This window comes from Toxotes jaculatrix, chromosome 4 (assembly GCF_017976425.1).
Source record: "Toxotes jaculatrix isolate fToxJac2 chromosome 4, fToxJac2.pri, whole genome shotgun sequence".
Lineage (NCBI taxonomy): Eukaryota > Metazoa > Chordata > Actinopteri > Toxotidae > Toxotes > Toxotes jaculatrix.
Window position 1 is genome coordinate 3,841,051 of NC_054397.1, and position 25,280 is coordinate 3,866,330.

Sequence of the window (25,280 nt, forward strand, 5' to 3'; positions counted from 1 at the left end):
AACTGCACAGTGAAGACTCAAAGATCCTTTGTTACCTTAAACCATAAAATTACACATTAAAGCAATACAAACTGGAATTTGTTGCATGGATGCAAAAACATATGTCTGTTTCTTTTTAATCTGCACTGGCATCACAATTCAAAACTCTTTCAGTAGATTAAGTCACATTTGGTTCAGATAAGAACTCCACTCCTTTGGGTTTAGTGAGATCCAGATGGAATAGACAAAACGCTAGACAATGTCTATATGACACTAACAATTTTAATGAAACAAAGTTGAAAGCATAAGTAACATAAGTACAAGGCATAATTTAGAAACAGACATGAGACAGTAACTTCAAATTTATTTAAGGATTCACATAAATTACAAGATTTCTCGAGGGTTACTGCATTTGAACATCAGTAAGATGCATCACAGCCGATGAATCTGGGTTGTTTTAGTCAGAGCGTACTCACTAGCCTTACCCTTCTCAAACTACACAGCACAGGATTCAGCCTGGTATGAAGGGGAACCTTAGTGATAATGTTAACATCTGCCAGCCCCCAGTCTCCTGTCTCCTGCTCTTTATCAAGATAAAGTGGGCAGTAGTAGACTGGTAACTGAGAGGCAGTCAGTGGAGAAGCATCAGAGACTTGCACATTACTGGTGTCCATTAAATATGAACTTTTACAAGGAGAGGTATCTCGGGCAGTATTTGTGCTCCTCACTTGAGCCTTGACGCAAACAAGGGGCAGTGAGCATGGCTGCACAGAGACTGCGTCCTGTAGGGCTCCTAGCTGTGCATCCCATGAAGCCCCTCTAAGCTCAAGACCACACAAATACACAGCATCCAGGGGAGGTGAGGCTGGATATGTCTCATCACTCAGAACCTGTAGGGACATGAAAACTATAAGTATTTATCCTGCAGCACCTGCAGATGGTTGCAGTAATGGTAGATTAACTATTTCCATCCACTGGGTTCCAAAATCGAAAGGTCATTTTACTATGATTGCATCAGTTGTTTCTCATGATTTACCTGAAAGTGGAGTTTTATATCACTGATATATCTGCGATTTACTTGGGTGGCCTCTCTCATCACTGCCAGCAGAAAGCCTCTGGCATTTCTGAAAGCAGACAGTCGGTATGCGCCAGGTGGATCTGAAGTGTTGCAGTTCCAGAGATAAGCACTGAGCAACTCTGCCCTCCTCTCCAACCGAGACAATTCAGCAAGCTTGAGGAGGGAAGCAAAGGTCGGCGTGCTGTATTGAACGGGCTGTTGGAGCTGTGAGAGGAGCGAGGACACCAAATCAATGAGATCATCCCACTCAGTCTGAAAGAAGTGACAAAGGGAACTGTGAGAAAAAGCCCCTGCATTTGTATCTCTGCTATCATTCTTGTTTGTGAGGTGAGTCTTCAGAGCCTGCAGTCTGTCTCTAGCATGGCTGTAGGCTGGAATTACAGAGGGCTGGTTTTGCTGCGTGTAGAGACTCCTCACTGTTCCTGGTAGAGGAGTCTGGGAAGCCTGCAGCAGTATGTTCAAACTGTGGCTATTGATCTTGATTAACTCTGCTGCTACATCCGCACTAAAGCCCAACACAAGTGGGTCATTGATGTTCGCTGAATCCGGAACACTCTGCTCCAAAATCTGCAGCAGTCCTGTCAAATCTGAGGACATGAAACATAGCCACAATCAATACATTGTACTTACAGAGAATAGCTGACAAACAGAAAAACCCACTGTGGCTTTAATGCTTATACTCCTTGCTACTTGTTTGTAATGTTGATTTACAAATTTTGCTCCATGTAACTTGCTCCACATAAAGGCCTCAGTTAAAGAAAAAATATAAGAATAAAGAAAAAAATCTTTGCATGGTCTATTTTCTTCAGTTCACACTCTCATCTAATTCATGAACTAAAATGTATACTATGCAAAACACAGGAAGTCGTTACCAAACTGGCCAGGATTGTTGATAATACTTGAGAGGATGTGTGGTCCACTGCCCCACAGAGGCAACACTCTGCTGAGGCAGGTCTTGGCAATGCTTTCCACAACCTCCAAATCTGCAGAGTCTAACACATGGCCTCCATGCACTAGATTGACTATGAAAGAAACGTACAACAAGGTTAACACATACAGTAACTGAACTAGACTGACAATTACTTGTTAATGCTGCCTCACCTGCTATATACCGCAAAGCTTTGGTCTTGTCATGGCAGAGATTGGCGATGCAATCGTGTGCATCCAACAAAGCCAGGAGGTCTTCCTGACTCCTTTGAAATAGAAACAATCAACATGCATCAGCATAAACTCTTAATCCATCGTTACAAATCCACCATTCGAAGAATTATCTCGGTTCTAAAATACTGAAACATTAATCCAAGACAAATTTGGTTTCACACTAAACGGACATGACAGGCAAATATCTTTGAATGAGACATCACCTCTATTGTATATCAATTACAGTATACAGTGTGTGAGCCCATTTCCTCACCAGTTGTAGATTCTCCCCTGGCCTAAGTATTTATAGGTCTGTCTCTGCAGTAAGACAGAGTGGAAGATGGCACAGTGAAGGAGGAACTCCATTTTGTCTGCTGTCACACCCGACAGTGATTGACATTGTATGACCGACGCCACCTGTTGCAAGGAGCAGCTCAGCTCCTCCTTCAGATCCCAGGCAGAGTCACAGACCAGAGGCAGGGCACACATTCGCACGGCCACTGTTTGGTAACAGAAAAAATAATCATCAGATTGAATTAATAGAGAAACATGGATATACTTTTTGCTGTGACTGTAAACCAGGTAAAGGATTAGACTGATAAGTATATCTGTCAGTATTGAACAACAACATTTCTAGCTTAGTACCAGCTGGTGGAGAAAAAGAAAGACTGGTTAAACCTTTGGACGGCAGCTGTGGTATCTGGTCTTGAAAGAAAAACTTGGACAGATCAGTAATGCCAGTAAAACTGGATCTACCTGGTATGTGGTGTAATGCATATTCTTGAGTTATAAACCACAACCGGAAGCACGGATGAATCGGGCATCGCTCCTCTGTGCCATAGGTAGGAAGGTAGGCAAGCAGGCAAACGGACAGAGACATTAACAGAAAGACTGGATTGTAAGCATTCATTAATGAGTATGAATGACACAATGAACTGATTCTTAATGGACCACCTACCTTTGAAAGAGATCAGCTGACTGAGGTGAGCCAATACTTTTTCATCCCATTGTTCCAACAGATGACAGTTGTTAAAAACCAGCCAGTTTCCATCATTAGCTGCCTTGTTCAGTGCTGAGAGGATGAGCTCTCTGTCATACAGAGCCCCAAAAGAAATGACTTTCACCTGCACCTAAAACATAGTCATTAAGAAAAACATCAAGCACTGCACTGATGCACATCAGTTACAGCTATTAGCTTAAAACAAAACATTGTGTGTTACCTCCTTTGTTTCTGCCAACTTGTTTATTAAGTGAAGAGGCTGAATACTTGTCCGGTTATCTCCTCTTGGACTGGGTAATGTAAGAATGATGGGTCCCTCATGTTTGACAAGGTATCGCGAGAGGGACTTTGGGTTCCCACTGTGAGGGGCCTCAGATCCCACAGTCTGTGCAAGCAGGCAGAGGTGGCAGTCGGCTATCACATTGGCTAGTCCCTCGAGGGAGTGTGGGAGCATGGTTTTCCAGAGGAGAGCCCGCTGTAGCAGGGACAGATGGGAGTGAGAGCGGCAGGGAACAGCTCCTGCCACAGTAGAGGAAGGGAGGTGCAGGTACTCCTGCCACTGTAGGGGGGAAGAGGAAAGTGAGGAAATGAGCCCTCTGAAGGCCACGATCTTGTCCAAGCTGAGGAGCTCTGGATGGATATGAGGGGGTATCCAGCTGGGCAGAGAAGTGGTGGACTGCAAGGCAGTGTGAGAAGGGGGGCAGAGTTTAACTTTAAAGAGAGGATGTTCTATGTCTTGAAGGCCCCTGAGGAAGGCCACCCTCTCACCCTCTGAGCAGAGCTGGTTGTGTTGGAGCAGAGCCAGAGACACAAGCAGCTTCAGGACAGCGACATGGCTTTTGAAGAGACAAGGCCTGTATTGGACCAGCATCTGGGTAACCATCTTGTTTGAAATCTCTGGTACTGCGCCCTGTGGCACTTTACCAATGGTGTATGACACTAATGGCCTGCCCTTCATAATAAAGGCCTCTTGCATAACTGTGATGAAGCCACGTAGGGAAAAGTAGTAAGCAGGGGAAAGACGGGACACCTCCTGCAGAGACTGGTAGAGGGCAGCAGCCAGCTTCACTAATTGTCGGGGCACAGCCACTAGAGCATCGTGGTACTCTAGCTCCTCGCTCAGCTGCTGGATCTCAGCCTGCAGTTTCTTCATTGCCTCCTGACAAACAGCCACACGGTGGTGAAAATCACTGTCCTGCAGCAGTGGCGTATCAGCCTGCAGGATGTAGTCCTTCAAAGCATCCTAAGACAATATTGTGTACAGTCAACTGATGTACAGCAGGAACAAACACCAGCAAATAATTACACCTATCAAGTCAGATGTTTGCTTAAAAGAACTGTACCTTGCTTTAGTAGGATTTAAAAGCAAAATGACCACACTCACAGAGGCAGCTTGATTTAAAACTGCATAAATTACTGAAATGCTCAAAAGCCTCGTCCATGATGTGTACAGTATCCTAACCACAACCACATCATTAGTCAGTCCACATGGTCTACATTCAAACTGCAGCCCAGCTAATGCAAATAATAAGGACATGATAAAACCAGACTACAGCTCATCCACAATATGGATTATAAGATTAAGGTCTTGAAATTGATTAACTGATAATCATTTGAGCCTGACAGATATCAGCCCGATCAAACAGTATTTGCTTGATATAAAAGTAAATGGTGGTCTGGTCACCTCTTCTGTGACCAGTTTCTCCTGCAGCAACTGCTTGTCATTCTGGAACCGTAGGTGTTGAATCAGCAGCTCTTTACACTCAGATTGCAGCAGCTGTGTCAGCATCAGCTCCTGGATCTCTTCTGAGCTCAGAGACAGGTCTACTACATGCACCTGAGCCAAGATGGATGGATGGATCTCTAAGGAACAAGAGCAAGAACACACAGTCACTATTTTCAGGTGAGTTAAAAGAACTCATATCCAAAACGCCCAGTGTCCAGTACATTACTGTTTTTAGGTATCCCATGCTAGGCACTAGGCTCTTTATGTTCACAGTAATATATAAGAAGTATAGAGCAGAATCCTGTCTTTACACTGTCACTATGCTCTGTAAAAAGTTATTGTTGTTATTATGTCAGTTACAACTCGAAGCAACTTTACTTAATTACCAAGACAAACTGGGATGAATTTTCTGCAACACTAGCAGACTTACTAAAAAATCTTTGTTATAATGTGTTTTGGTGAAGAGCCTACATTGGGTAATTAACAGAATGTTAAAAAAAACAAAAAACAAAACACAGTTTGTGTATACGCTCTGCATAAAGTTTTTATCAGAGATGGCCAGCCGCCAAAGGATGCTGCAACCCCAACACAAAAACATAAAAACAAACTAACAAACTAAAAAACAAAATAAAGTGTAACTAGGAGAAAAATGATCACAGTCACAAAATACCACCACAAAAATAAGGACAGAATTTATAAACGTTACAAAACAAAATAATTGCAAAAACAACTGAAAACTTGGATGTATTCTTCACTTCACTTTTTCAATAAAAACAAAGTTAGACAACTTTAACAGAGACTACCACTGTTTATATTGAATCTACAATTCAGTCTTACCACTGCTAAGCAGTCGGACAGGCAGGTGAGTGCTGAGGAAAAGGCAAAAGTCAGGGTGGGTCGGCTGAGCATGCTGCTTGAACCCTGGAAGGCAATACCCAGCTGGGTGGGCCAATCTGGCCAGAAGCTGAGGACTGGGGGTTGCACGTTCCACGTGAGTCACCAGGACTCTCAGACCTGCACGATAAAATGGTTAAACTGAGTTAACAGTGAAAAAAAGACACTGTAAATTTGAAATGACACCAAATTGGACACCAAAGTAACTACCACACAGTGTTTAACCAAACATCAGAATCTGTTTGTGTAAAATGGCCTGATTCACCTTCCTCAGCAGCCTTGTCCAGCTTGTCCAGCAGTTCTGGATCACTGGCACAAACCACAATTCCACACTCTGTCTCAAGCTTGGCATTCGCTCCTGCAGAGCAAACACTTATGATGTGCTGATTTCAAGCTTTTCAAAACAATTTACAAATCAGATCCTTTTCTGTACAGAGCATATGGGCTTCAACTGCTGGTGGTCAAAAACCACAATTTGAATGACACACAACATGCAACAAATGGCCAGTTCCCAGCACAGTTAACCTAAGGACCCACCTGTGATGAGCCAGCTCTCGGAGCTTATCTCCAGATGTTGCTGGATGTCTGCCAGTAGAGGCCAGCACTGAACCAAGGGACTTCTGTAGCCCCACAGCAGCAGCTGAACCACCGGTCTGGCAGATACAGCGTCCTGGAGCTGCCACTCATTCACACCTAAAGCCCGACTCAAAGGCAGCTGCAGCATCTCAGACACAGGGATGGGAAAGCCTGCAGGGGGGTGTGGAGGTGCAGGGTCTGACTGTGCAAACAGGCAGATTCGAGGGTCCCTTGGGTTTATGTTGATGCCTCCTGTCTGACATAGCTCTCTCCATTTGCTCAGTAGTTCTGCGCGTATATCAGGTGCAAAGGGGCCTAAATAAGCAATGATTGCTGCCAGGATAAGAGCATCGCCTTGTACGTTTTGGTTATGTAACTCTGTCTCCTGAAGAGAAAACAGAAAAAGTCACAATCATTAAATCACAACAGAGTACTAAATTAAGTGGAATTTTCTAACTGTATTTGTTAATTCGGTTACCTGAGCAACAGCCCTCCAGTCTCTGTCATGTGTATCTAACTGCCCTGCCACTGTAGCAGCTTCTCTCTCCATGCCTTCAGCTTTGTGCAGCTCCAGCAGTAGCTCCTCCAGGTCCTTTTGTACAAACTGAAGCTCAAGCTTAACATCCTGTAGACGGTGATATGCATCCCCCTTCTGCTGCTTGGCCAGGTGCAGCTGACCCCGTGTCTCTTCGGTCAGCACCTCCAATTGCTGCTTGACCAGCAGTTGGTGTTGCACACAGCAGCATTCATATAGAGCCTGGACCCATCGACACAGGGACTCACAGGCTTTGCTCACCTCTCGCACAGACTCTGGAACAAACTGGGGACTGTGAACTATCTGGCTGAGCTGCTGCAGCTGTTCATTTCTCAGACTGTACCGGTCAAAAAATTCCAGCTCCTGGTGAAGGGAGAGCAACCACAGCCTCTTAATTCACAACAAATTCAATACTGCAATGCCAAAGCAACAGATTTTACTACACAAACTGGAATTATGTCTCAGCATCTTGTTCTTGCATGTAGTATGATTGTATTATGTTTAATTTGTTGACATTTGCAAATTCCGAGGTATCAAAAAAGTTTGTTCCAAAATAAGAAATTATAATAATTAAAATTGAATATATTCTTCCACACACCTGGAAAAAGTTAGATTGCCCAAGAAGCTGTTTAGCACTCTCCCAGCCTGGTGGACGATTAAACAGTAAACAAATGGCATCCATGATTTTCACCACTCCTTCAGGTGGATCTCTGTAGTGACGAACCTCCTCCAGGTCAGACGGATTCAGACACTTAAGAATTTTGAGGCCTGACAGAAACACAGGTCTCACCTATGAAAAAAAAAAGAAAAAGATTTACAACATTATGTTCATTTTCTGTGATACTTCTACTAACTGTTCTAAGGGATTTGACTACCCAACGTCTAAACAGCCACAGATGGAATCTACATGACTTTGGATGCAGATATGATTAAAAAAAGGAATTCTGTTCACCTGTTTCTGAGCATGATTAGTCTGCTCTTCTAGGTGATGCAACTTGCTCTCCTCTACCACACATTTCTCCTGAGCTTCTTCCAGCAGGCTTTTCTGATCATCTACAGCTCTGAGGAGCACTTTCTCACGCTGCAGCACAAAGAGGAAGGGAACAGAGCATTACATTTGTATATTTCACAAAAATATTGTGTCATGAGGTCATGAATATTAAAATTGCAATATTAACTGAGGTACATATGTGGGGTTACTATAGCATAATTTCTTCCTTAAAATGAGAAGCAAATAAAAAAAATGGTAACACTGGGAGTTTGTCAGTTTGAAATGGATAAAGCAGTAGTCCCTGGCGTGTAGTATTTTCTAAGTGCACTGAAAATATTGCTAACAAGTCTGTTTGAATCATTTTTGACTGTGATGAAAAATAACTTTGTTGTAGCACAGACATTGAGGGAGTCAGTACTTCTGCAGCCTAATATTGATCCTGCTTGAACCGCATAAGCTTAACTGATCTACAATACCTGCTGTGCCTCAGAAAGCTTCTCTTTCAGCCTTTGTAAGTGCTGTTTGTAGTGCACAACTGTGTTGTTCAAGACATCCAAATGAGACAGAGCAGAAGCAACCCTGAAAAAGATAAAACAGTTATTGTAGAGTGTATTGTGTCAAGAACAGGTCATTTAGACCAGTACAATCTACTGCTTTCTAATTAAACTATGCTTATTTTTTGTTGCAGCCGTGTCAGATATTGATGTTGGACTGCCTGATAATTTACAGTGTTTTGTTACTTATATGTACAGTGTAGGGTCACTGTATCAGATAAAGCAGGGTCACAGTAGTATCATCACATATTTATGCTATTCTACTCAACTACCAGCTTATGACTAATTACCTGTTGCCATTGTCCTGCCATTGCTTGTGCAGGTGGTTGCAGAGGAAACCAAAGTGGGCAATGAACTCCATGTAAGTCTGAGGGCTGAAAGGCTGAGCTCTTAGAAGGACAGACGCATACTGACATGCAGATTGATGGATTCCTGCCATAGTCACAGAGAAGCTGGTCTCTGAGCCTTTTCTCTTCACTGAATTAAAATAAGAGGACAAAGGAAATGTCTTGTTACAGTCTAGACATAACACTGCCAGTAAAAAGTGGTAAAAATGAATTGAAAACAGACTAACTTTTGAGGGGACTGGCTGTGAGACACTGAGCAGCAGCTTCCACTAAAGACTGGCAGGACCACAGCTGGTACACCTCGACACAGCAGCTGAGGCTCAGGGCCTTGGTCAATTGTCCCTGAATCATAAAAGGTAAAATGTCACGCACTTAGGCCTGATCCTTAAAATTCAGTCCGAAATGTAATGGTGCAACCTGTACTTAGTATGCATGACTGTGTTTACTCAACAACAAGGGCTACAATCAAACATGTGGGGCTCACTGACTCAACTGTGATGTGACAGGGTAGAGAAGGTCCTGTTCCCCAGTCAAGGTTTGTTGACTTAAATGATTATCCCATGCCAGATTTCCCCACCTTACTGCTTACTGGCTTGGTTTTTACATTTTGTTGTTTTTTATGAATGTGGTCTGAAATGTACAGTTTGTGTTTTTGGTATGGAATGCAAAGTTTCAGTGACATGCACAGTAATTCAAATGAATACTTACATTCCTACCATGAGGTCCAATGTTGGCAGTTATCTCGCCGGTGTCTGACGTGGCCAAAGACATCAGAAGGAATACATGGACGTTTTTGTGGACTTGGCTCAAGTACCTTTGTTAAAAGAAACAGAGTGAATAGGATTGACATTGTACGCACATCATATTTTCTAAATATTTACTGTAAACAGTTAGACAGTTTTCTTAAAGGCCCATTCTGGTGAATGATTTTACATCACCATTAACATACCAACAGCATTACTACAGTATAAATGCATGTTATTGGTAACAAACACCCACATGACAAGTACATTAGCATTACATACACTTTTGGATTTTCGGAAATTCCAAATGGACATTAAATGAGTAGTGACAGTTCTAGCATGAGAATTAAAAGATCGATTAGGTGTTTCCTCTTACTTATCAAACATCCAACTGTCCATAAGGTATTTTCTTGAGTTTTTCACAGCCGTCACCCTGGAAACAAGGTTCTTCAGCTCCTCCTCTGTGTAGCGCGCTGGGTAGGTTCTGTGGGCCATCGCCACCAATAGCTCCTCTCTAACAGACTGGCTGATTTCCTCATGGACCAGTATGATAACGTTACCTCCACCCGCTCTAGTTCGATTCCCAGCCTCTTTCAGGATTTCATGCAACTTATTCTCATTACCACTATGTACCTCCATCAACTGGTAGCCTGTGAGGTAGGCGGCTAAACGCACAGTGGTTTTACGGCCTGTGCCCCTGTCTGAGCCAATCAGTACTCCGTGACCTCCAGGTATGAGCAAAGCCCTGAGGATATGTAACAGCTGACTCACTCTCTGTCTGTGCACAACGTATCTGGACGTAATGTTGTGGTTATTAGCTTCATGTCCTTTGTTGTCTTCTTTTCTGTCCACGAGAGCAGACAGTTTCTGCAGTAGTACATCAAGGTCTTGCTCCTTGTAACAAGAGCTAGATTTGAAAATGTGTTGCTGATCCACTGAATTCAAAGGCTCTGAGAGCTCAGGGCCATATACAAGCCTACCCATCATGCCCTCCATGTGCTGAAGTATCTGGGACTGTAGAGGCTTAGTTTTTAGGCTTTCTTCTTCCGAGCAACTGTTTTCAGACAGAAGGGAACGTTCCATCAATGTATAGCCAGCTGGTGTCGGCTCTTGTGGCAGACCTAGTGTATATGGACTCTGACCTATTTGCTTAGAGGTTTCTACTGTGTCCAGGGGTAGTGTGTGAATATCAAGATCTATACTGTCAGGGTAGGATTCATCAACCAATCTAATCCCATAGTGTGTTGTTGCAACCTTGGCTATAAGTGACACAAGAGTTTTGCTGTCATCCTCTGAGCACATCCTATCATTAAACGTACGCATGCATTCATGCATCCACAGATGTGCTATGTTAAGAACTGCTGCTGCGGGCCCTGACAGGACTGGAGCAAACCCTGGTAGCGCAAACTCCATTTTCTGTACTATCCCTGTGTTTGGGATGTTAGGCTGCCACAAGTACATCCCCTGAAACACCTTCTGCAAGTCATGATGGGAGAACATGAAATAGGGCCTCTGCACAGTAGGCTGGAAGTGCTCGCATACAGCATGATACAGATTTTTAGTTGCACTGATGATACAACATGCCATATCCTCACCACTCTGTTTCAGTGGCATTTCTTTCAGCCAGACTTGTAGCTTCGGAGAATGGATAGAAAATATAACGTCTGCTGATAGGCTCGGCAGCACAAAGATGGAGAACAAGCGTGAGAGCCGGGAGGATATCACAAGACTGTGGTGGCTGCCTAATCCAGAAATACAACAGGTCGCCATGTAGGTGATGGCTCTAGAACTCAGCAGCTTGAAGTGGTAGGTATCAACTGTTAGAATCCCTCCCTTTGAAATACTCTGTCTTAACGACTCTAGAGCAGTTGATGTCTTCCCAAAGGCATCTATCAACAGGAAAAACAGAAATAATAATCTTATAAAGCTTCACCCTATCAGATTTAAATTTAATCATTTATGTTTCATTGAAGTAAGTTTTCTTACTCACCACAGGGGGCCTCGTGCAAATCATCCACAAACAGAAGCAGTCTTGGCTGTTTGGCAGCTGAACCTGGGTTATTTTTACAGTACTGCTGGCAGCTGATGTTTTTCAGTATAGTGCGAAGGTCTCTGGAAGTCAGGAGTGGACTTGCTGGTAGGTTAATGTGTGGCTTGTCAAAGCGCAGCAAAGTTTGGCACAGGCTGGTTTTTCCAGAACCAGGTTCTCCTGCGAGCAACACCGGCTGGTTTGCCTCCAACATGAGGTTCAGGATATAGGTGTAGTTCCCATACTATAAACATATATTTAAGACACTTGTAAGCTAAAATATTTAAAAGTGGTGATTACAATATTTCCATATTTTCACAACTTTAGAGTGTCAGTACAAACCTTGGGTGTGATGGTATTTGTAAACAGTGTGTTCTTGGGGAACACCTTAATGTCAGTGCTAAAAAAGTGTTCAAACACACTCTCTTCATCAGAAACCACAATTTTGTACCGGCAACTAAACAGCACTTGGCGGACAAGCAAGTCGAACTGTGGCCAATGGCTAAAAGAAAAAAAAACAGCGCTTTAATAACACTGATATTCAATGTGGAGACTGTATAAAAAAGTGATTACATATTTTGATAGCAAGAATAAACTATACATATATGTATGTGACTACATAAAAAAGTTCCATAAAAATTCTCCTACCAAGGATGCAGATGTCCACCAAATCCCCAAACATAAGCCAGAAGAAAAAGGTTTCTGGCGAGAAGAGCTTGTTTACTCTGGGCATCTATGCCTGGTGTGTCTGTTCCATGTAGAGGTATATCTGGTGGGAGAGGAACTGATAGTTTTAATCCAGGAAACACCACTACACTAGTATCACAAGATTATAAATTCATGAATAATGGTTTTACCTCTTTTGTCTCTTTGCGGTATTTCCTCAGCTTTTTCTAATACCTTCTCAAAATGTTGTAGGACGGCACACAGAATCCGGACAAATGACATGATCTCTTGCAGTCCATGCGTGGGGCTTTTAAAAGATTCTCCTTTGCTATGGATGGCAGGAGCTAAAGCATTCTGCTTAAGCAAGTTAAGAGTGCTGGAGAACAGATCTTCAGCCAGACGATTCCACATTTTCAAGGTCCCCTGATCAAGTCTGTGTTGACAACAGAGAGCATCCATTTCATTCTTCCACACAGCCTTCCACAGATCAGTCCCTGTGAAATTAACGAGGCTACAGCGGGTCACTGCTGACGGGCTTGCATTGCTTAGGTCTGTGACTTCCATAAGCAGCTTCAGGTATGATTGGGATGAAAGTGTTTCACCTGATGACAGGAAGAGAAATGGGTCCTCAGGATCACACAGTGTGGTTAAGTAATCTAACCAGCCAGGCTGCCCCACGGGCTCCCCATCCATTACCAGCCACTTCACTGTTGGCATCTGATCGCTTTTCTTCTTATTGCTCCACAGTTTAGAACTTGTGTGTTCCCATCGTTCTGAAATTCTTAACACCTTTGGGACAGCTCCATCTTGCCATCCTCTCTTTCCACAGAAGCAGCCAAATATCTCATCATGGGACATGGCATTAGGAAATAAAACCACTGTGTCAACAGAGTTCCAGTTTGAAGCAGAGATCTGTGAATCTGACTGTGGGGTACCTCCTTTAATTATACTGTCATTTTCAGTCACATATTCCACTGCTTTGGCAGCCAGACTATTGAGTGCTCCGGCTAGAGCAGAGTAACAGGCTGTCTTTCCGCTACCTGGTGGGCCTATAAGCAGGACTGCCTGAGAGAATTTCATAGTCTGGTAGAGTGTAAGAGTGCTGCAAATTATTTCTGTGTCAGCGTGAAACCGTTTCCTTTGTATTTCTTCTGCAACTGCATCTTTAAGTTGGTTCTTTTCCTCTTCTTCAATATATTGTTGGAAAAGAGGAAACTGGCATGCTATAGGGAATGTGTTCTTGAAAATGATGTGGAACTGTGAGGCTTTCTTGGGGTCATAAAGAACAGGTAATAAGACAGAAAGAATCGCTCTGACAATGGCAGATTCCTCCATTAAGCTGCGTACAATTGACAAATGAGAACTGCACAACCTGGGAGGCTTTTCAGATTCTTTGCTGTCCTTCTGAACGTCTCTGGCAGACACGTTTTGAGAGGACATTAGATCCGTTTTTTCTGCAGTCGATGTTTTAGCCTCGTCTGAAATTTCTCGTTGTCTTGCACATTTTTTCAAGTGTGTTTCAGAGGCAGAGATGATCTTTTGCAAGACAACAAGAAAGCAACTGTGGTCATCAGTGATGAAATCAGGCAAACAGAATGAATCCTTGGCCAGGCTGATGAGAGACACCAGACGCTGAGTCAAAGACATCGCCTCTGTGAAACCAATGGAAGTCAGCATTACTTCAGCAATGATCCTGTAATCTGGATGGGTCAATGCAACTGGTCTCGTTGCAAATCGCAGACTCTCTGGAACCTCAGGTGCATAGCCCTTTGATGAGATGAGAACACACCCATAGTTGAGGTTAGCATAAATGCTTTTCCCTGCCATCTGTACCATCTGGCCCTCTGGATCAACGATATTTGTGCCACCTATGACCCCATCAGCAGTCCTGTTCTTTGGCTCATCATTCACTCTTTGATCCCTGTGTCCTGTTAACCCGCAGAAGGACTGGTGAATGTCTAGTAGATGCTGTCCCAGTGCTGACAGGACCCCTTGTGTTAGTAAGTCCACAGAGTCCAACAGAAGCCATGCTCCAGTCTGGAGGGCGCCAAACAGCATCTGCTGAACAACACCAGGTCTCATGCTTGGACTACACTGTACAATGACAACCTGCCGCCCCAGGGCTTTTCCTAACTGAACCACAGTCTTTGTCTTTCCGGACATGCAAGGCCCACTCACAAACCCACATCTGTAGCTTGTCAGTGCAAGGAGAATCCCCAGTACCGCTCGATCTGTGGAAGGAGTATGCACCATCATGCAGTCTTCTGGACCAAAATACTCATAGGCATATTGGTAGCGATGGCCCAATACATCCACATAACATGCCAGATCATCACTGCCTTTCAGACTCTGATCTTCTGATTTTATATGATACTTCATCAAACTCAGCCATTCAAAAGACGACTCCAGCGCACACTGCACATCCATGAGGCGAGACAGCTGCTGTGCATGATTCATTGTAAGCTGCACTAAACCACGCAGACACGTCATCATGTACTTAGAAACCAGAGATTCACTTTTAGCCCCTGTGACTCCATCCCTTATGGCACAGCCAAGGTTTTTCAGTTTTGCGGAGTTGCATGCCTTTATGTTGCTCAGCTTCACTGGGCTTGATTCTTGGAAAGCTTGTAGAACAACACTGCACCATACTGCCTCCTCAGCCACCAGCAGACACTGGAGAGGGTATTCAGACAGCAGATCGAGCACAGGTTGTATATTTTTTCTCCAACTATCAATGTTGTGCAAGATGTCTCCCACTGTCTTGTCACAAGTCAAATCTTGGCTGGATGGCTGAAGCTGATATTGCACAGCAGCACATTGTTTCATGAGCTGTACCATGGTCAAATTAAATTGTTTCTCAAATACACTTAGCCAAACCAAGGCATTTAGATTTGGTTCTAAAGGAGACAGAAAGGTGATGTGCTCCTGGAGGCTGGCAAAAATCCCCAGAACCTTCAACTGTCTGCGGCTCCCAGACGAAACCCCATGGCTCTTCACATCTTCTGTGTTACATGGTATTTCACTATCCACTTCAAGCGAGTGTACCCCTTTAAAGCATCTGCGTACAAAGGGTTGCAGCGTGAAAGGTGTTGGTTGAGAGGAGAGTAGTTGTATCACTTCCCTGTCACTCAAGAACCAGAGTCTTGGAAATTGTTCACGCAGGGCATCCAGGAGGTCCGCCATCTGGCTGGAAATAGCTTCCATTGTAGACAGACCATCAATGAGAATCTGGCAAAGACTATTTCCATGAAATCTGTCATTTGTCTTCTTGGAATGAACAAAGTTCAACACATGAGGGTCAGCTGATACAGTGAGCATAATTTCCTTAAATGTCTCATCAACTGGTTGGAACGGCTCCAGCTATGAAAGAAAAAAAAAAAACATCAGTGTGACATTTAAACTTATAGCAAAGCTCTGAAATCTGTTTCAAAGCAATGCAAAAATATATGTTTGACTTGAGACCAGTACATACCAGATTCTCTCTTTGCACACTAAAGAATGTTTCATTAAACATCTTTGTCAGGAAGGCCCATATTTGCTGGTATCTTTCAAATAAATCAAGCAGCTTCTCTATTAATAGAGAAAGAAAAAACAAAGAAAATGTTCTGAATTTTTAAAACTCTGTTCAAACTTTTTTTGCATTTGGAGGCAAATACTGAAAATCTCTTTTTTTCCCCTGAATGTCTGATTTACCAAGATCTTGCAATGATTCCATCCAATCTTCCACCTGCCTCCTGAACTCAGAACTGTATGGAGACTTCAACATGGTGGACAGAGTCATCAAATCATTCTCTATCTCAGCAAAGTGTATTTCAAGACCTGAGAGAGAAAAAAAACATGGCAAATCCTACCAACTTGTGAGCTGAATATTGCTTGTACACATTTCAGCCTTACATGCTCATTGGATTACTACTACATCTGTATTATTCATTTCCTGGCTTGTTATATAGCCTCACCGATGATGGTGAATCTTGCATCATTACAGAAGTGTTGACTGGCAGTTTTGAGATTTGAAACGTTCCCCTCTGTGAGCTTCTCTGTCTCTGTTAATCCATGTTGTAGATCACAATACTGCCAAACAGGGCGAGTGAATTTGTCCAGCTGGAAGAGTCTGGCTTTCCACCCCTGTTGAAGCTCCTGGAAGGTCTGCTCCATGTTACACTCTGCTTGTGCATCCCTGCATACCTGAGAGAGTAAAAGGTCACATAAGCAAAAGTTATCACGTTGTATCAATTACATATAGGAATAGTTTGTTGTTTATCAAGCCTGTTTTCACTAAGAAATATTTCAACAAATTATTCCACCCCCGTTGTCTCCTGATTTTACTAGCACTGCCATAACATGCCCAGAACATAACCTCTCTCCTGCTCATACCTTGGTAATTAGTTTCTGGTGAGCTTCAAGTTGGTGAGACATCAGTTCAGCAACAGTCACGTTCTCCACTGGGACATACTGTAGGCCCAAGCCTGCCACAAGGAATGTGTTTTGATCATTTCAGATTTAATGCAGTTCACAGTATGCATGTGTTACAGTATGGGTGAAGTGTCTGACCTTTAAAAATAGCTCTCCAGTGTTTGTGTCTGAGTGTGGGGCTCTGTAGCTGGGCCATGACTGCAAGCTGATGGCTTAAGCTTTCCAGGATTCCTACAGTCTCCTGCAGCATTGCATCATGGGTAGGTAGGATACTTGCGAGAGACAGAGCTTGCTCCTTCCACTTGGCAATTTTCTCTTGAGCATGTGACACCATGACCTGACAGAAAATTTCACATGCACAAGAAAATAGTGTTAACTTTATAACTTTGAATGGCTTACAAGCAAATCACAACATACATACATGCATTTATTATGAGAGCCAGCGCTAATGTTGTTACATTAGACTGCATCATTTCTCCAAAGAAATGAAAGAAGGCAGTTTCCATAAATTTCAAACAAATGGTATAATGCACACAAGTAATTACCTCTGTGCCAAGCATATTCTATCTTCTTGTCAGTAAGCAGAGAGAGGTTCATTTGAGAGGTTACCTCACTGAAAAGCAGCTGTTTCCATTCTTCCATCCATGTTGTGTAAACAGCTATCAGCTCCCACAGCTCTCTACGGGCTTTGACCTTCTGAATATCCATAGTCAAAATGGTCAAATCCATTGTATGTTCTAATGAGAGGCAACAGAACATATAATTTTGTTAAGATCGGGATTTTTGCAAGGACATTATATGGCAAGCTTTATTCTTGTAGTTCCACAGAAAAATGTTTCATGCTTATTTTATTTCATTATTTTTTTTATTGTCAAGCTACAATTTTCTTCTTTTCTTTCTTATTTATCATGCATGTTTTGAACTTCAAGTAGTCGGGGCTAAAAGTTCAGAAGTAGATAACTTTTTCAAGCCTGGAAATTATTTATATCCATTATTTATACCTTGCAGGTTTTGACTGTTCCTATTAAGTTGTTCCAGCTTTGCATTTAGAATGTGAACATGTGCACACACACTGTTCAGTTTGGAGACCATCTCTTTGGCATCCTGAGTTGGGTCGAGGAAGGGTCCAGATGTAGCTTTAGAGACCACGTTTTTAAGGTCACAGACCATAAACGAGAACATTGTGTCCAGTGCATTTGCCACTGAAGGGAGACGATGGCACACAATGCTGCCTGCTTCCTTCAAGACGGGTATAAAACCATCCCACAAGCCCAGCATCTAAACATAGAACACAAACAGAAGCACACTCACTGCAGTGTAAAAAAAAAAACAGCCATAGCTGAGATGTTATCAAATGTGGTTATTAGGATTTTCACTTTTATGCCTGCAGACCTTTTCTTCCAAAGTCAGCTCCTGCACAGTCAGTTTTCTAAAGTTCATGCAAACTGTGTGCTGCAGGGAGTGAATGTACTCCAACTGCTCCTGCATCTCTGTCAACATTTTCGCAGACTCTCTCACCTGCACAGAGAAGGACAAATTTAGCCATTGTTATCAGTTTCACCATGCCTTTCACCATGCCTCATTATATTTAACAAGGGATACATATCTCCCATCCCATGTTACAGAGGGACAGTTTTTAACTTGATTTTAAAGATGTAAGTTCAGTTCTTGGTGAGTTTCACATCACTGATAAACACTTAGTAGTAGAGTAGCTGCCATGCACCATGCTGCCCTGCACTGAGGAGCTTAATGCACTATGCATCACCTGAACATTCCTGGATAATGGAATCTAAATTCAGAACACATTTGCTCTGATAAGGCAGAGCCCTCGGGATGAATAATTCAATTAAAGCGAATGTGTGACCGAAAGAGGAGTTTCAGAGGATCTGAATTTTCCATCACCCATCCTTGTTAAGGTAAAAACACTGAACACTAGGGTATTGTCTTTTTATGAGATGTTTTTCTTACCCTTTGGGATTTGGATCTACTTTGCCTAACAGGTAATCGGTTTCTCTTTACATTATGTTCTTTCATTTTTTCAATTCTTCATGCAAGTATGTAAAGTTTGACGAATTTCTGTACCATAAGAGCATATTTGGAGAAGTCCTGTAAGTCTTGCGGTTCTGTCTTGAGTTCAGCTGTAGCATTCTCCAAGTCTGATATGAGGTTTTCTGAGTGCAGCTTTATCTGCCCAACTAGCTGCTCGAGCACCTCCTCCTCAATGAAACTCAGCCGTTGCACTGAAGAAACAAAGGTAAAGAAAATAAGAGCAATTATTATAAAAGATCAGGAAGTAATAATAGATTTTTTTAACCTACCAATCTGGCCATTCAGGTAATTTGGTATTTTACAAAACCAGGGAACAATAACTAGTCATGTCTTCCTGCTTTCATTCTGATTTGATCAATGAAAGGTTCATGTATTACAATCTTTTTGAGTTCAAGTCACACTGGAGATGGATGTATAATTACTTTCATGCAGTGCAGACGTACCTAGAGTTTCCTTTGTGTGGGTGCAGTGGATTATGAACAGCTGGTTGGAGGTAGAGACTGATGAGGGAACGGTGTTGATTCTCTCAGACCAGCGCCGCATCTTCCTAATGTGCTCCTCATACTGTAAAGCAGGCTGATCTTTCATGGATTCCAAAGAGGCTTGACTCCACTGGCTAATGAACAAATGAATGTCGACCAGCCACTCATAGCCCGCACACACCTGCTGGATTTCTAGTTCGGTTTCCTGTCCAGAGAACAATGAGAATTACTGTCACATGATTACTGATTATGCACTAATGTTGGCAAGTATTGGAACTGAAAGTGAGCCTCACCTGCATGATCTTCTCTTGCTCTCTCTCAACTTGTTTTGAAAAGTCATTGATGCTGATCTGCCACTCCAGCTGTGTCTTGGAGAGAGGATAGTAGCTGCCGTGCACCATGCTGCCCTGCACTATTTGTGGGGTTCGATCTGGCAGCACCTGCCAGTGAGCGGATGGGTCTCTGAGCATTCGCCAGCAGCAAAACTTTCTGCGACCAGTCATTCCAGCACTGTTCTTACTCTCCCCTGGGAATTAAAACACATGGACACTTCATCTGTCTTCCATAAGAAAACTACAGGTTTGGGGTAGAGCCTCAAATCAACTGAAATCAGAACAATGAAATGCTCTGCGAAAGCCCTGCAACAACTTCAGTGCAAATGATCTTACCTGTAACAGAAGGATATTCAATACAACTGAGGTCAGAAGGTAAATCCTGAGCAAAATCAGAGCTTAAGTTAATGTTGCTGATGTCCAGGAAGAATCCACAAGTGTCACACATCTACCAGAGAGGAAAGGGTTCATGAGGCTGGTGATAAATCCAAGATCAAGACAGTGTTCAAAATTAAAACACATGAACAGATGTTATAAATAAACTAAAAACTTCCCAGCAGCCACAACTGAAATCAGTTTTTGCTAATGTATGTATAGCTGTAATTGTAATTGTGGACATTTGTAAGTTACCTGAACAATGGAGTCACCAACAGTCAGGAGTGCGTCACTAACTGCTTCTCGGAACAGATGAATCGGTGGGTCCACAGTCAGCTGACCATTAGCACTGATGCACAGCTCAGTGTGGAAGAGAGCGCACTGCTGAGAATTCATTCTCTAACAAAGAGAGACACATCAATAGCCTTCATTTAATTAAACATTAATGAAATTCCTTGTGAATGCGCTGTATCTGATCCTTTCTCCATTATTTTATGTAGCAGTGGTGCTTTACAGTAATTCAAGTTTTGTATCCATGTCTCTCCTGGTTATAGCTCAGGAGCAGGTTTGCAACGGTGCAAAATACTGAGTTCAAAACAAAAATGACGAGGTCATTATGTTTTAAAGCAACATTATTTTTCCAGGAGAAAGCAGGACACTGCAACATAAAAGGAGTTGACACATGGTCTTGTTACCTTCAGAACATTGCTGAGAAACGAAACGGCATCTTGTCTGATGACTGTGACAAGACTCTGCACAATCATTTGATTGACGAGTGAAGCAAAGTTCCCCAATTTCTGCAAGATGCTTTCAGACCGAGCCAGCTCTTTCCTCAGCTCCTGCTGGTGAGCCAGGTGGAGGTGAATGGGTTCGTAGCATTTATTTGGCTTTTTAGCATACTCCAGGTGCAAATGCAGCTCCTGGTGTGCCCTGTAGCTGTTCTCTTTCACCTGGGGATAAATGAGCATTATCAGAGATGAAACTAGAAATGGAAAGGATTCTTTTTTTAGATAAAACTGTAAAAGTTCTTTCTCTAATGCACCAAAATTTAAGAAGAAGGAAATGGCACGTTCTTAAGCGTCCAAGTATTAATGCTCTTTTTTTTTTTTGAACATGGGTTCAGATTTGTTTGGAAAAACATGATGAAATACCGCATTTAGGATGACAGCGCGATACTGTGATAACTTCTCCAGAATCTGCAGACACTGTTGATTCTTGGTTATCAGTACATTCTTGAATTCCAGCAATGTGTAGGTTTTACTGTCCTCCTGGGGAAGCCAGTGTGTCTCCTTCAAATCTTCAATTAGTCTGTAAAAGATACAGTTGTATAACCAGGTAATCCGAAACCTCTAATGTTAAAGCTGAACATCAGTCTTACACTGAAAACTGAAAAGGTCGGATCCAATGGCGAGAACAATTCAGAACCATTGGTTAAAAGTCTAACAGTTCCCTCATTGTTTAAGTATTACAACAAAAACACCCAGTCAAAAATATTACATTAAGAGTATCGCTTCCATGTGGAGACCCAGTGCCCTGGTATCATTGGTGCTGTAACTTTGATTCGTGACGGGGGTTTGCTCTAATTTACCTGGTCAACAGATAAAAAGCACTTCTGAACTGTGGTACAGCTATAAGCAGCATGTCCTGCAGATCCTCACACCTGCGCTGAAAACATATCTTGCGCACATTTCTACGCCACCTGGCAAAAAAAAGCAGGCAAAATGTAAAGATAAAAAAAAAAAAATTTCCAGGTAAGCAGTGTGAAAGACAGCTTAAATGTACTTACCAGGTGAAAGCTTTCCGCAGTCTGAAGGCCCTGAAAAATGGGATTTCCTGCAAAGCTGTCCATAACACAGACTCTCTGTACCATGCTGCCAGACTGATAAGTCCACCATAACCCCTCTCTGTCACATGTAGCACAGAACTGGGGGAGAAGATGTAGTGCTCAGAACCAGCTTCACTGGAATGGACCACTTGTAGGTCATAGGGCCTGAGAAAAGAGGATATCACAGTGTGCATTCATAGTTTAACTGTTTGCATTCCACAGAACGAAACTACGACATGAGAAGATCTACAGAAGTCTGAAATTTAGGGGTGGTGAATATCATTATTCAGTTGTACCTATAGGAGTCCCCATCCACTTCTTTCAGGTAATAAAGCTCCAATTCTGCCAGGTGTCTTTTCTGTGCAAAGATCTGAGCGACGTCTGTGCCAGTGAGAGGACATTTTTTTGGTTTGGTCGCCTTCCCATCTTTTACAGCCGTCGTCTTTTTATCCTTACACGTTGTAACTTTTATTGATTCATCTTTCTCTGTAAGACTGAAACAATGAAAACAGAGTAAACAACAAAAATTCATTCTGGACAGCTTAGGGAGTAAATCTTGGCAACTAAATTTGTCAGCTCCATTGCCAGCTCTGCTTTTGTTAGTGGAAAAAAAACAGGCTGTGACTATAATAGACTACAGTTCCTATAATATACAGCACAAAACTACGTATGAAAAATATTTACTTCCAGCAACAGTGTGACAAACATATTGCACTTATGTCATAAATTACCTCAACCTGAATTGTTCCATGAACCTTTGAGCTGTCAACTCAGCAGCAGTTTTGATAGGGATGTCGGTCCCTAATGCTGAGGCCATTAGTCGAGGTCCTTCTGTCCATTTTGTGTCACTTATCGCTTTTTCAGGTCCTACTTGGGCAATAAGACGAGGAAGTTCCACCACTGATAAAGGTCTGTCAGAGGGGACATTCTGGAGGGTGGGGGTACGGCTGAACAGGGGCCTGTCCACAAAGGCTGCTGAGAAAGAAGGTGGCCTTGGGCGCAAAGGCGGTAAAGTCACTTCAGGAGAGCGGGGCTTTTTCTTAACCTTGGGTCCAGACCTGGTGAGGTCTTTACCACAGGTCTGAGAAGTCAGATTATGGGATTTTTCCTCTGAAGTGGCAGCGAACATGCTGCTAATCTCTCTATGAACACCATCAGTAGGTTTACATACCACACACTTTATCTTGCTGAACTACATTCAGGCTTTACCCAAGAAATTCTGGAACGAAAAAAAAAAAAAAACAATTAACTACATAATAAAAATAAGATCCAGTCTAATAACATTAGACAGAGATGTACATGAAACCTCATCAGACTCATCATACTAACTGTTAGCAGTTAACACCATTTTATACCTGGATGAACTGGTTAATACTTATACTGCTCTCTGAACACAGAACTTATCAGGTTAATGGCGTAAAAATTTAACAGTGTTCTGAGAAAAGATGTGTGGAAACCAACAATGTGAAAAAGCTGCATTTTCCCACTAAACTTCAGCAACTCATAAGAAAACAGTGCACAGTTTTAAAAAAAATCTTGTCCTTGGCTCTATCTAGTGCAGATTCATTTTAATTTACAATAAATCTTTTTGACTTGACATGTCCGTTTCTATGTAGACTGCATTACACTTTACGTGATTTACCCTCCATTACAATAACGCCTATCATGTTCTTGCTAATCCTGGAACGAGCTACAACTGTTAGCGAGTTAGTTAATCTCCACTAACTTTGCCGTGTCTGGAGTTAAACTCGTTAGGCAGTTAACTAGGCGCGTTTATCAAAACCGGCGTAGATATCGAAACAATTAGAAAAAAAGAGAGAGTCTGATGTTTCTGCAGTAAAATAAAACAAACGAAGAACGAAAGAAACCAAACTAACTTGTGTGACTTTCTTACCTGGCCGTGAAGAAGTTGTCTGCGCAACCACGGCGACAGCTCGTTGCCACGGTAACGCACAGTCACTCCCGTTGGTCCGCTGGTGAAGGTCAAGTATGTCGACTTTTAGCTGCTCACAGCCTCTAACCTTATGTCCAGACCATGGTCCAGACTATTTAACACAAAACTCAGCAACACTTTATGTTCCCCGCGCTGGCGGTGTACAACCTGCGCTGCAGTTTAAATAATGAAAACTGTCGATAAATTGTGACAGCTATGGTTTATGGTTTATGGGTTTTACCTTTAGATTCAGGTAGCTTAGGTGTTTTTAGGTGTTTTAACAACATCCTTTAGAAGCACATTTGACATTTTGACTTGTGACTTGTTATTTCAAAAGCACAGATGTAATTAATGAGATTAATGGTGGCAGAACTACATTTAGGGCATTTGAATAGAGCTTAAAATGCAAAAAAAAAAAAAAACCTGAAACAAACCTTTCTCAGCAGACATTTTGACTTATCATAGCTCAGTTTTTTAAGTGCACCAGTGAGCTGTTTTTTGGAGCCAGCAGGCACATTACCAGCACATCTCCAGAGTGGAATGCAGCCATCATTAATGTCATTAAATACACCTGTGGTTTTCCTGCTACGGCGCGTCAAAATGTCTGCAGTGAAAAAGCTTTATTACCACTGCAACATCAAAAAGGTCTCATTCAGAAGCCAAAAACTATGCCAGACACAGATGCTGTGTGTGCCAGCTGACCCAACAACAACCACACTAACTCCTCTGAGACCTAAAGAGTTTAAATTCAAAACACAATATGCCCAGTGTAAACCTACTCATCAAGAAGTCCAGAATGACCATATCTATGAAGTCCACCAGTCTTGTGCCTTCGTTGTAGGGTGGGGTCTTTTTCATCATCGAACAGTAGTTTGGTTCTGTCTCCCACCTGAAACAGACAGGAATAATTCACCCTCTGACATAATTACCCTGAGCAAAAGCACCTGTAATTGATATCACTCTACCAAGCTTTAGTTTTGTGCATGATGACCACAAAGCAGTGGCACTCCTGTATTGTGCCATAAAGCAATCCAGAAGTGTAGTGCCTCCTCTCTGACTAAAAACCCTATACGCACTAACTTTGCCAGCTTGCTGCGACTGTAGGAGCGTCTCCAGGGGGACCTCCAGGACCTCCGGGTGGCCAGGGAGAGGTCTGGGAGCATGACAGCTATGGAGGCCTCCAGGTCCCTGGGTCTACCACACACAGCGTGCTCTGTTGAACAGTAGTAAGAGCACTGGCCATAGAAACACACATTCCCCACTAGGGGGAGCCAGAGGAGCATAGAGAGGGAAAAAGGAAAAAGAAGGGGAGAGGAGAAAAATGACAAAGGAAAAATTAGGATAAAAGAGGTCGTGGGAGGTTGTCATGAGTGAGAATTAGATGAAAGGAAGAGCATTCAAAGAGATTCATAATCAGTTGAAATACAAGGGCATTTTCAGAAGGGTAAGGGAATAATGGAGGAAGCGGTACCAGGGGACGTAAAAAATGTTCGGGCCAGCTTGCGGTCAGTAGTAATATCTTTGATCTCCTTGACCACATCCACCAGCCTCCCAACCACTGGAGGGACTCTCCTGTAACCCAAGATCCTGCAGAGAGGGTGAAAGAAAGTGTG

General features: G+C 42.7%; 2 protein-coding genes across 2 annotated transcripts in view; both read right to left on the reverse strand.

The window, feature by feature from the left end:
• LOC121181367 (extracellular serine/threonine protein kinase FAM20C-like) overlaps positions 1-25,280 on the reverse strand; it is a 30,025-nt gene that overhangs the window by 958 nt on the left and 3,787 nt on the right. Inside the window, exons 5-7 of the mRNA XM_041037299.1 lie at positions 25,139-25,254; positions 24,748-24,928; positions 24,447-24,556 (exon numbers count right to left, since the gene is read on the reverse strand). Coding sequence (XP_040893233.1) covers positions 24,447-24,556; positions 24,748-24,928; positions 25,139-25,254 — 407 coding nt within the window. The remainder of the gene's footprint in view (positions 1-24,446; positions 24,557-24,747; positions 24,929-25,138; positions 25,255-25,280) is intronic.
• On the reverse strand, positions 441-22,863 carry LOC121180477 (dynein heavy chain domain-containing protein 1). Its single transcript, XM_041035924.1, has 45 exons — positions 22,584-22,863; positions 22,490-22,541; positions 22,031-22,228; positions 21,696-21,899; positions 21,498-21,608; positions 21,061-21,217; positions 20,605-20,859; positions 20,165-20,308; positions 19,871-19,982; positions 19,496-19,728; positions 19,164-19,407; positions 18,754-18,911; positions 18,064-18,189; positions 17,673-17,949; positions 17,281-17,408; positions 16,810-17,008; positions 16,633-16,724; positions 16,215-16,443; positions 15,952-16,077; positions 15,731-15,828; positions 14,134-15,618; positions 12,450-14,100; positions 12,241-12,361; positions 11,935-12,094; positions 11,554-11,836; positions 9,940-11,452; positions 9,529-9,634; positions 9,048-9,162; positions 8,764-8,950; positions 8,396-8,498; positions 7,881-8,009; positions 7,527-7,718; positions 6,872-7,291; positions 6,355-6,778; positions 6,083-6,175; positions 5,761-5,937; positions 4,882-5,060; positions 3,406-4,440; positions 3,156-3,327; positions 2,954-3,028; positions 2,472-2,697; positions 2,159-2,250; positions 1,930-2,079; positions 1,016-1,644; positions 441-869 (listed from the first exon to the last, which is right to left on the reverse strand). Exons 1-45 carry the CDS (start codon positions 22,861-22,863, stop codon positions 441-443), a joined length of 13,569 nt encoding a protein of 4,522 aa, XP_040891858.1.

Coding starts and splice junctions, on each gene's coding strand:
- LOC121180477 (XM_041035924.1), bottom strand. CDS start 22,863: ATGTTCGCTGCCACTTCAGAGGAAAAATCCCATAATCTGACTTCTCAG. Junction 17,950..18,063: donor AGCTGACTTTGGAAGAAAAG/GTCTGCAGGCAT, acceptor TTCTATGTTTAG/ATGCTGGGCTTGTGGGATGG. Junction 12,362..12,449: donor ACCGCAAAGAGACAAAAGAG/GTAAAACCATTA, acceptor CTCTCCCACCAG/ATATACCTCTACATGGAACA.